Source organism: Molossus molossus, unplaced genomic scaffold (genome assembly GCF_014108415.1).
Source record: "Molossus molossus isolate mMolMol1 unplaced genomic scaffold, mMolMol1.p scaffold_m16_p_5, whole genome shotgun sequence".
NCBI lineage: Eukaryota > Metazoa > Chordata > Mammalia > Chiroptera > Molossidae > Molossus > Molossus molossus.
Genome location: NW_023425388.1, coordinates 5,483,557 through 5,495,168, shown reverse-complemented (window position 1 = coordinate 5,495,168; position 11,612 = coordinate 5,483,557). Strand labels below are relative to the sequence as shown.

The following is an 11,612-nucleotide window of genomic DNA, read 5'->3' as shown; positions in this document are numbered from 1 at the left end:
CTCAGCAGATGGGGCCAGGAGCAGCAGCCCCAGCGTGTTGCCTCCAGCTGTGGCCATTCAAATCATCTGTTAAAAACCTGTTAGCTTGAAACTTGGTAAACCAAGGGAAAGATAAAGCATCTATCCAGGCGCTTGTCTGAATTGACTCCTGGATAACTGGGGTCTTTATTAACGTACCTGAAGGAATGAGAATGTCCCCGTTCTGCAATCAGTGCGAGGGCGCAACCGAACATGCAGGGCAGGGGGTGCACTGACTCGGGCTCCTGCTGCAGGACACGCGCCCCCTGGGGCTATCCCAGTGAGAGGGGTCCTGGGGGGGGGGGACAATTTACAGGAGACCCGAGGACGGCTGTGTCGGGGACACGCACAGCAAAAACCCATATGGCAGGCCCAGGGGGCGACGCGAGGCTGCACAGGATCGCAACGCCAACAGATGGACACCCGAGAGCCTCGGACGTCTGAGCGCCGGCTCCCTGCTGCTCGGGATCCTGACACCGGCTATTTCTGCGCAGGGGCGCGGCCCCGGGCCCGCCAGAGCTGGGAGCGTGCGGCCAGACGAGGGACAGTGCGGGGGCTGGAGGGGCGAAGGGCGAGCGCCTGGCGGCCCCAGCGGCCGCGCGGACCAGGGGAAGTAACTTCCCAGCTCTCCTGGGGTGAGGCGCGGCCCCGCCCACCGGCGCTCTCGCGGAGGGAACAGGGCGACTGCGCAGGCGCGGCCCCGCCCACCGGCGCTCTCGCGGCGGGAACAGGGCGACTGCGCAGGCGCGGCCGGGCTCATTCCGCGCGGGTCTCCTCCACTGTGACCCTCCGACCCCGCGCGGCCATGGCGGCTGTCAGGGCCCTGGTGGCTCCCCGGCTGGCGGCGGCGGCGGCCTCTACGTTCGCGCCGCTCCCCGGTCTGCGGCCCCGTGGACCGGCGTCCTACCCGCGCGCGGCCTTCCACGGCTCCGCGCCGCGGCCCGGGCCCAGGGTCGCGCTGGTGAGTGCGCGCCGCGGGGACAAGGGGCGGGGCCGCCGGAGGGCGGACACCCCCGGCCCCGCACCCGAGCGGGAGCGGCCTCCCACCCCCGCCCGAGGTCAGCCACCTCCACCACGGGCCTGCCTGTGACCCGCGCTCCTCCCGCAGGTGCTGTCCGGGTGCGGAGTCTACGACGGGACGGAGCTGCACGAGGCCTCAGCGTAAGCCCCTCTGCGCGGCCGCCCGGGGAGGGGGCCTGCTCCGCTGTTTGCAGAAACCCTTCCCGGCCCAGGAAAGCGGAAGTGACTGACAGACGCAGGAGGCACACCGGAGAAGTTTAAACACATCTGTAAAGTACAAGGAGACACAGGATACGTTTTGAAGTAACTCCCTTCGGGTGATTTGAACACCCCCCGTGTTACAGACACGGATCTGGTGCCTGAGTGTCGGGGCTGGTTTTTCCTCCCGCACCAGCCTGTTTTCCATCCACACGGCGCCCTTGAGCACTCTTGGCTGTGGACGCTGTCCCTGATGTAACTTGTCAGCAGTCGCTGAGTCGTTTGCATTGATTTTTTTAAAAAAATCCGCACCCGAGGACATTTTTTCAGTTTTTGTTCAGGTTGAGTGGGAGGGAGAGAGAGGAACAGAGAGAGAGAGAAAAACATCGACGTGAAAGGGACACATTGAGTGGCTGCCACCCACACAACCCAACCAGGGCCGGGGACAAACTGCAACCGAGGTGCATGCCCTTAGTGGGAACGGAACCCGGGTCTCTTGGGACCGCAGGCCAATGCTCTAATCACTGAGCCAAACTGGCCAGGGAAGCATTGATTTTTAATCTTATTAAAAGTTGCTGTGAGCAGGGCCAGGTAAGGCCGTCAGGTCCGCAGTAAGTTCCAGGTGGTGCAGGTGGTGGTTGGGGAATGACCCTTCCTTCTCAGGCTTAGGTCCTCCTGGGCACTCAGGAGCCTGGGGCTGTTGGCTGTGTGTGGCCTCCGAGCTCTTCCTTCCTGAGTGGCCAGTGTGTGCTGGTGTTGGCGCTGGAGAAGGCGTGAACTTCAGCAGGCGCAGAGCTGGTGGGTGGCAGAGGACCAGGAGAGGTTCCTGATGGGGGCTGAGGGTGGGGAAACTAGAGAGTGGCGGGAGCAAGGAGTAGCTGGGAACAGTTTGAAATCTCCCAGCACGGACAAGGAGTTGTATGTGGAGGGCCCAGAAGGTTCTAAGCAGCAGAGCCTGAGTGAGTACCTGGGCAGTCCTGGCTCTGCTGGGCTTCTACCTCTTCCAAAAGGGGGCAGTGACAGCACCAGTCCAGGACTGATTGGCGAGGTATCCATGCCGGGCACAGAGCAGCCCTCCAGGAGACTTGCATGTCTCCGTGTTTCCCACCTTCATGACAGCAAAGTTGGGGGACACCAGGAATTGAAATTACTGTCATGATCCAAAGCCACCCCCACCAAACCTTTGAGCTCCACATCGATTGGCCTGTGGGAGGAAGACATCCCGCAGCAGCCGGTGAACCCAAACATCCAGACTGTGACACCAGCTGGGCCACCTTGCCCCTTGCAGTTTGTAAAAGGTGCACAGAGACCAGCTTGGTCTCTGCAGGCCAGTTCAGTGACAGTGAATTCAAATTGTGGGCGTTTGGGTCTTTAGCAAGCCAACCACAGCTTTTTGCCAAGCAAGGGGGGATGGATATTAACTACACAAGGAATTTATATCTGCCATTTGGCTAAAAGCCAGCTTTTAAAAACACATTGACAGGTAGAGCTGGGGTGGGCCTGTCTCAAAGCCTGGTGTGATTGCTTCCCTTGCAGGGTGCTGGTGCATCTGAGCCGTGGCGGGGCTGAGGTCCAGATCTTCGCTCCTAACATCCCTCAGATGCACGTGATTGACCACACCAAGGGGCAGCCTTCTGAGAGTGAAACCAGGTGTGGGTCTTACCTCTCGTTCTTGACTATGAACAGGGGCGGGTTGAAGCTCCCTGAGAACTTGCATGAGTAGCTGTTTCATCCCAGTCTCAACCAGATCTGTTCAGATGAACCCCTTCGTCCAGCGCGGTCGTCCCAGGCTGGTCTGTACGAACGCTCTGAGCCTCAGAGTGTTACCTCCAGTACTTAGCTCCCATTCCTTACCGAAACACATTCCCGATAAGAGAGCTCCATACTTTGTTCTGACCAAAGGTGTGTGCCTCAGTTTGGCTGCCCCTCACTCACCTGCCTGGGCCCCACATGTCTTTGAGTAGCTCCCACCAGTGTTTCTATTCCTGAGGCCCTGCGCACTCTGAAATCCAGCTTCCCCTCCTGTCCTGCGGGACCGCAGGGCAGTGGCGCCCGGAGGCTGTGATTCCCAGACACCTTCGGCTGGGGTCTGACAGTGAGCGATGGGCGAGGGGAGGAAACCGAAGCTCTGTCTGCTGGGGCTGTGGTCCTAGTCAGGATCCTTGGTTTCTTTTCTGCCCGGGACCCTGGCCTAGGGTGGCAGTGGCTCCCACTGTGGTTGCTGCACCCCCACCTCCGTCCTGTCCATCATCTCCCCACATAAGTGTAGTCTGCTTCAGGCACTTGGGGTCTGTCTTCCTGGTGGGCCCCGGCTGATGGGGGAGGCTCCAGGAAATTCGGGTGGGATCTGGAGGGTTCCAGGAGATGTGTACGTCCCTGGAGCGCTAGTGCCTTTTCTAGGCATTGATGTGAAGTTCACGTGTGAACGCTACTCCTGGAGCTGAGAACAACCAGCCTCCTATCTCGTGGGCTCCTTCCTGCCCAACCCCCATCTGTGTTGAACCTTGGCCTTTCTCTCTGCTCTTTCCCAGGAATGTTCTGACTGAGTCGGCAAGGATCGCCCGTGGCAAGATCACTGACCTGGCCCAGCTAAGTGCAGCCAATCACGACGCTGCCATCTTCCCTGGGGGCTTTGGAGCTGCCAAAAACCTGTGAGTGTTTGAGCTCGGGGCTTTGTGCTTTTTACCTGCAGCAGTAGATGGGGACCAGGTGGTGACATGCGCCACTGCTGAGGACTTGGGGTCTCAAGTAGCTGCTCTGACCGGGAACCACTGTGGGCTGCAGCTTAGGTCACATTTTGGCAATACTTGAATCTTCCTCTACCTGCTCCTTTCTGAGCCCTCCTGGCACCTGGCCAGTGTCACAGGTGTGAGTCCTCTGACCTAACCACGGTGCAGGTGGGTTTCCTCACAGCAGAAACAGTGTCTGCACATGTGTTCCTGGGGGCCATGGGGCCTGGGTAACTGCTTTTCCAGCTGCCTGACCGTCCTCATGAGCCCTTCGGGCGTTTGCCCCCGCAGCCAGATGGGAGCCTGGGCGGCCATCGCTGTGCCATCCTTTGGGTTTCAGATCCTTTCTTTTCTCTCATCTCTCGTCTCTTTCTGTGTGTTACATGGAGATTGCCTGCACCAGCCTCGCTGTCACAGCTCTCCCGTGGTAGCACGGCTGCTGCGGTGACGGGGCTCACGTCACAGCCGTCACAGCTCTCCCGCGGTGGCACGGCTGCTGCGGTGACGGGGCTCACGTCACAGCCGTCACAGCTCTCCCGCGGTGGCACGGCTGCTGCGGTGACGGGGCTCACGTCACAGCTCTGCTGCGGTGACGGGCTCCCCTCACAGCTCTCCCGCGGTGGCACAGCTGCTGCGGTGACGGGGCTCACGTCACAGCTCTCCTGCGGTGGCACAGCTGCTGCGGTGACGGGCTCACGTCACAGCTGTCACAGCTCTGTAAACACGCTGTAAACCTGACTACACGTGTCTGGTGGAAACACTACAGATCAGCAAATCAGGCCCTGGATCGAGCATTTTCCTGTGTCACTCATAAGAGCGTTCCTGTCCCAGGCCCAGGGTCTGTGGACAAACCGCCTGACTGACCACAGGCAGCCTCCCCACTGACCAGGCCATTCGCAGGCTCTGCAGCTTCCTTGCTCCCATCCTCTGCTGATGGCCCCCACGCAGCTCCCAGGAGTCACCACATCCTCTTGTTCTCTCTCCTCTGTCCCCTTGGCTCTCCCACCACCTCCCAGGCCCCGCCCAACTTCGGGTCCTCGCTGTGCTGTTCACACCTCCTCTGGCAGGTGTCCAGGGCCTGCCTCACCTCGGCACTCCCTCCTGCGCGACTCCTGTGGTGTTGGGCCCAGTTCCCAGCTGCCCCTTCGTGGACCCTCCGCCTCTCCCTGCACCCCTTCCCATCCTCCCCACGGGTTTCACTCGCATGTTGCCGCAGCCGCCATCACGTCTGGACCGCACACCTCCCCTACTGACCCACATTCCAGCTGCCTGCCCGAGTCCTGTTGGAACGTGAGCTGAGCCCCTCACCTGCCGGCAGAATCTGCCCCTTTTGTTGGGGGGAGGGGAGGTGGCACATGGGGTGCTTCAAGCCTCAGCCAGGGTCCTTGTTCATTGTTCCCCTTCACCTGTTGGGACAGTTGACTGCTTGGTCATTGCTGTTCCCCCTGCAGTGGCACAGTGACCCCCAGGCTGGCTCTGTCCATCTGGGCATCCTACATCCAGAAGTGACTAGCAGTGGTGGGCAGAAGTGGTTATGTTCCCTAAAGTGTGACTGCTCAGGGCCCTTCTGTGTCCTGAGTCCTTGAGGCTCCCCTCCGCCTTTCTCCAGATCCGCCTGTTTTTCCCCAGCCCCTAGAGGGCTTCTTTCCCCACCTGGAGCCCTGCTCCTGCCTCACACCCACACCCTATCCCCAAAACCGGCCTTTGAAGTGATTTCCTCGTGTCACTGTCTGTGAGCCTCCTGGTAGGGATGGCGGAGACCTTCTGGGGCAGCAGGGCTCTTCACCCCCAAGGACCAGAGTTCCTCCTGGTGGGGGTGGTGGAGACCCTCTGGGTCAGCAGGGCTCTTCACTCCTCAAGGACCAGAGTTCCTCCTGGTGGGGGTGGCAGAGACCCTCTGGGGCAGCAGGGCTCTTCACCCCCAAGGACCAGAGTTCCTCCTGGTAGGGATGGCGGAGACCCTCTGGGGCAGCAGGGCTCTTCACCCCCAAGGACCAGAGTTCCTCCTGGTGTGGAGGGCGGAGACCCTCTGGGGCAGCAGGGCTCTTCACCCCCAAGGACCAGAGTTCCTCCTGGTGTGGAGGGCGGAGACCCTCTGGGGCAGCAGGGCCTTCACTCCCCAAGGACCAGAGTTCCTCCTGGTGGGGAGGGCGGAGACCCTCTGGGGCAGCAGGGCTCTTCACCCCCAAGGACCAGAGTTCCTCCTGGTGGGGAGGGCGGAGACCCTCTGGGGCAGCAGGGCTCTTCACTCCCCAAGGACCAGAGTTCCTCCTGGTGGGGTGGTGGAGACCCTCTGGGTCAGCAGGGCTCTTCACTCCCCAAGGACCAGATTCCTTTCAGAAGGATGAGCTCGCTTCACAGAACATGTGCCCTGCCTCTGCCCATCAGCACCACCCCTGGGCGTGTCCCCAGCGCGGCTGGCACATACCTGGTGCGCCGGGTTCTTGGTGCATCTGTGTCTTGGTGTTCAAGGACGTGGGGACAGCCTGGGCCAGCATGCACATCTGTGAGCTCTCATCGTTCTGCGGGGAGCTCCGACTTCCGGTCATCGCCCTCATTCTCTCCTGCCTGCCCAAAAGAAAGACCAGCTCCCACATCGGTGGTCTCCTGCGCGGTGGTGCTGTGGGCATTGGGGTGCAGCCTGTGCAGCGGTTCAGCAGTGACTCAGTTCCTCCTGCTTGGGACCCTCGGCCCCTCCCTGGCACTGCTGCGTAGCTTGTGTGTGTCCTGAGGGGTCACATACGTGGTTGTGTTAATAGCCCCTTAAGCTCCCTGTTCTGCACTTTGCATCTCGCCTGACCGCGTGGCTTGTGGTCCATGATGGTCCAGCAGCTGTCCATGATGGCCCCTGGGTGGGTGACCCAACTGTGATGGATGCTTGTGATGTCCAGTCCTCTGTTAATAGTTTTTTGGAGGTACAGTTGACATACATGTACCTCAAGTGTGAAATGATACACTTTGACACATCAGCATAGTGGCACCAGTCAGTCCTTTGTGCTGACGCCATGCAGTGTCCGGGATGGAGGAGTGGGACCCACAGACGGAGCACGGGGAAGCCAGAGTGTGACTCTTGGCGAAGAGGGTGGACTTTGAAATTGGCGGGTCCCACCCAGTTGCCTTCCATAGAGGTGGCACGGGCAGGTGTGTACCCACCGACCGGGAGGGAGACTGCTCGGCTGCTGGCGCTCCTGCTCTGGAGAAAACGGCGATGTCTTGTTTATCTGGCATTTCTGTTCCTTGTGAGTCAGGTGGACTGCCTGTCACTGTCTCTAGGCCAGTCGAACATCCTGCTGTCCCTGTGTCCGAGCAGACCTGTGAGGCCACGTGGCGTGGTTCGAGTCCTAGCCCACGGCTTGGGTTTGCTCTTGTGTCCACTTTCCCACCTCACCTCTGCTGCACGGCCTCTCTTCTCACTTTCCATGCTGCTTTCTCTCTCTCTCTCTCTCTCTCTTTTTTATCCTCACCTGAGGACATTTTTGCATTTATGTTCAGATAGAGCAGGAGGGAGAGATGGAGGAAGAGGGAGAGAAACATTGATGTGAGAGAAACACATCAAGTAGGTGCCACCCACACTGGCCAGGGCAATGTGCTTCTTTCTCTTAAAAAAAAAACAGAGTGCCCTGGCTGGTTTAGCCCAGTGGTTAGAGTGTCGGCCTGCAGACCAATGAGTCGCAGGTTCAGTTCTGGGCAAGGGCACGTGCCTCGGTTATGGTTCATCCCCAGCCCTGGTTGGGGTCGTGCGGGAGGCAACCAATTGATGTGTCCCTCTCACATCAATGTTTCTCTTGTCTCTCTCTTCCTCCTCCCCCACTCTATCTGAAGATAAATAGAAAAATATTCTCTTGTGAGGATTAAAAACACAAAGTGATGTAATTATACGAGAGACCGCACGCGTGTCCACGTGCACACGCAAGGCTGGCTGATTCCGCGCGAGCAGTTCGTGGAGGCACTGGCTCCATCGGGGAGCCCTGAGACGTAAGGCGGCCTGTTCTCCCTGCAGGAGCACGTTTGCTGTGGACGGGAAAGACTGCAAGGTCAACAAGGATGTGGAGCGCGTGCTGAAGGACTTCCACAAGGCTGGGAAGCCCATCGGGTAAGTTCTGCCGGCCCCGGAGCAGGCCTGCTGGGCGGGTGGGGCGGACAGTGGGCTGGACTGTGGCCGTGGCCGGTAACTCGAGATGGGAGCTGCTACTCTGAGCTGTGTGGTCTTGACAACTCGGCCTCTCTCCCCGTTTTAACAGGGGGTTTCATGGGTGCCTTCCAGCCCTGAAAATTCTGTGGTCTTGTGGTTATGTTAATTTCTCCTGACGACTTAGCAGGAAGGAGAGGGGATGATTGTCAGCTTCTAGAATGTTCCCCAGTCCTTCCTGAGCCCTGTCCTTGCTCAGAGTTGGCCTCTGTCCTCCGCTCTCTGTGCTGCTGTGACACCACTCTTGCCACCGTGTCGTCCTCAGCTGCCTTCCCTTTGTGGAGCCTGGGTCCTGAGGCTGGCCGGCCACTAGGGTCCCGTTGCTTCTGCACCCCCAAACTTACTGGCACAGCCATTGCTCACGTCACAGCCCATGGTCGTTGGTCCTGACAGATGGGCGAGGCCATCCATACCTGTGAGACCTGATTTTGTCAGACTTCTGTGTCCATGAGTGTCCCCTAGTTGAACACAGCGTGTGGTTCGTCCCCGTCAGGGAGCCGGAGCATGGTCATCGCTCGTCTTGCGGTCGGTCGCCTGGCAGGAGCGCAGCAGTGCACCCAGTAGGACACATCCGCAGGTGTGGACTTGAGGCCACTCCCGGCTCCCCTGGGTGCTGCTAATACCGTGTCACTGGTGAACCAAAAAAGAACAGCTTATGTTAGACCCCTTCATCCGAGTAGGAGACAGACTGCAGAGAACAGGACGCGCCGACACCTGTCACAGACCTCCAGTCACTTACCGAGGCCTGCCAGTCAGCCTCCTGGGAGCCTTCAGCACCACAGCTCTGGCCCAGCGTCCAAGCCTGGGAGCGGTCTGCGCACAGCACCTCCTGCCCACGTCCCCCCCGACGGGCCTGTGGAGAGGCCGGCGCCCGTCCATGCAGCATGTCTCCCGTCGGCGCGGGGGCTGTGCCTCCTGCACCCCTGGCCCGGCATCCACCTCACGTTCTGAGCTGACCCTGTTCTTCGCCTTTCAGCCTGTGCTGCATCGCTCCCGTCCTTGCGGCCAGAGTGCTCCGTGGCGTCGAGGTCACCGTGGGCCACGAGCAAGAGGAAGGCGGCAGGTGGCCGTACGCCGGGACCGCAGAAGCCGTCAAAGCCATGGGCGCCAAGCACTGTGTGAAGGGGGTGACCATATCCTTTGCAGCCGCTGGGAGCAGCGTGTGGCGTGGGGTCGCCCTCTGCGGCTGGACAGGTAGTGTGTCCAACCAGGAGCTGTGCTAGCGTTGTGGGCACAGAGAGCCTCAGGCACAGGTGACCACGTGCTGGGTCTGCACCTGGAGGGTCTCCACATGGGCCAAAGTCAGAAACAGGACATCACAGTGTCCTGGAGATGACCATGTCACCCTTGGGATGCCTGTCTGTGCTAAAGTGGGGTGTCTTCATGAGCAGTTAGTTTCAGGTATGTCCGTGTCCCCTCTCGTGAACAGCAGCCAGCAGACCCGTGGTCACTTGGTAGGGACAGGGCTGGCCTGGGGTTCTGTGTAGGTCCAGGGTACGTGGGGCAAGGCCAGTTCTGTCACCTCCCGGGCTCTGCGTGACGGGGCAGGAGCTGGGGTGCTGAGGTGGGTCCCAGGTGGAGTCAGCCTCTGCTCTCGCAGCGACACGCAAACGAGCTTAGTTTCCTTGATCTGAAAAGCAGAGATGCTGCTGCTGCCTTCAGGGCTATGGCGGGTCCTGGGCCAGCACTGCGCACGCACTGCCAGGGTTGCTGGGCCGTGGGTCCTGTGGGTACCGGGTGGCACACTGCTGGGCAGCTTCGTGAGGCCGACACTGTTCAGTGAGGTGCAAGCTGCTTCCTCCCAGCATGTGTGCTGTCTCGTTCTCGTTCGTCCCGCCGCACAGAAGGGGGCCCTGCCAGCCGATTTCACCTGGAAGTCTCCCCCAGCCCCAGTCCCTTTGAGGGCTGCTGGGAGCAGTGTCCGGTGTGTGCTTTACCCCTGGAACGTCCCCTTGTCCTTGCTGGTGACATTTCCCTAACTCCATGCACGAAGCTCATGTGGACCGGAAGAACAAGGTGGTCAGCACCCCGGCCTTCATGTGCGAGACGGCGCTCCACCACATCCACGATGGCATCGGGGCCATGGTGACGGAGGTGCTGGAGCTCGCCAGGAAGTGACAGCGCCAGGCTCCGCTCCGCCTCGCCCGCCAGGCGGGCGCTTTCCTGCCCAGCTTGGAATATGGCAGGGATTCCCTGTTCTGCTCGTAAGACACGCTTGGGGTCGGGTAAATTCGTGGGAGAGTCTCGTGCGCAACTCAGCTCACTTCCTTCCCAGAGAGGAGGGACGCAGAGCCCACGCCGCGGAGAGGTGGCTGGGGGTCCCCTGCCTGTGGGGTGAAGTAGCGGCTGACTCCTTGTCCATTCTGAGAGGTAAACTCAGAGTCCGCCTTCGCAGGAAGCCAGCCAGGTAGAAGTGCTACCCTGTAACCTCGGACTTGGCTTGTTTCAGAGTACTTAGTGTTTGGGAGGGGAAAATAATTTTAAGTTTATAAATCTAATCAGAAAACTTGAAGCGTGGTTACTGACAATTAAAGATTCTCTAATCTGGACTAAATGTGTACTAATGACAATGTCCCAGGGATTTCTGCAGCTACATTTCTGCCGCTACATGCTGGGTCTGCTGAAATGGGCAAGTGAGGGATGTAAGTGAGGTTTCTTGAGTTAGTCTCGGTTCTCTTCAGTTTCAGGAAGAAGGGGGAGCTGCCGATCCTCCGCCTGGGTGGTGGACCTGCTGGGTGGTAGCTGCCGGGTTGGTCCCAGCCCCGAGCAGCAGCTGACCCGAGGCGGACACGGAGGGAGCAATGAATCCTGCGTGTCCCCCTTGTGAGTGTGGTTTTAGAGGAGAGGGCTTCAGGGTGACCACTCAGGTGCAGAGTACCTTCCCATTCCAATCTGTCTTCTGTGCCCCTTGGCACCCTGGACACACGGACACCACAGTGTTTGTGCTTCGCTTGGTTTTCAGAAGCTCTTAGGTGGAAGCAGCTGGATTGTTAGTTTGGTCCAGTTCACACTGCCCTGTGTCCATGCCAGGCTGGGAGCAGGTGCAGAGACAGGCCCTGCCCTTCTGCTCCGCCCACTCACTGCTGTGTGGGGCGAAGTGATGGGTGCCCTCCACTGGTGTCGGGGGCGCAGTGGCTGACGTTGCTCTCGCTCAGGCCTCCTGCTCACCTGTATCTGCTCAGCCTCTGACGTTTGCGTCGTTTCACCAAGGGAACCCCATTGGGCGGTGACCAGTTTTTCTCCCACCAAAGCTGGACCCCATGAGCAAGAGCCCCCATGGTGCACTGCTGGCACCAGCCATGAGGACCAGGCCTGTGCTTGCTCGTACAGGACCCGTCAGAGGGCAGATAACGGGTTAAAGTCTCCCTAAGAAAGGTGTGGATTGAAACGTTCTCCCTGTGTGTGCATGTGTGTGCGTGCGTATGGCAGAGTGCACCTCGGTGAGTTCTCCCTGAGTG

At 59.8% G+C, this 11,612-nt stretch overlaps 1 protein-coding gene across 1 annotated transcript; it reads left to right on the top strand.

Moving 5' to 3' along the window:
* Window positions 1-804: 804 nt before the first annotated feature.
* On the top strand, window positions 805-10,996 carry GATD3A (glutamine amidotransferase like class 1 domain containing 3A). Its single transcript, XM_036243660.1, has 7 exons — window positions 805-979; window positions 1,127-1,179; window positions 2,773-2,886; window positions 3,768-3,887; window positions 7,966-8,058; window positions 9,131-9,287; window positions 10,144-10,996. Exons 1-7 carry the CDS (start codon window positions 824-826, stop codon window positions 10,270-10,272), a joined length of 822 nt encoding a protein of 273 aa, XP_036099553.1. The 5' UTR covers window positions 805-823; the 3' UTR covers window positions 10,273-10,996.
* The last annotated feature ends 616 nt before the right edge of the window (window positions 10,997-11,612 follow it).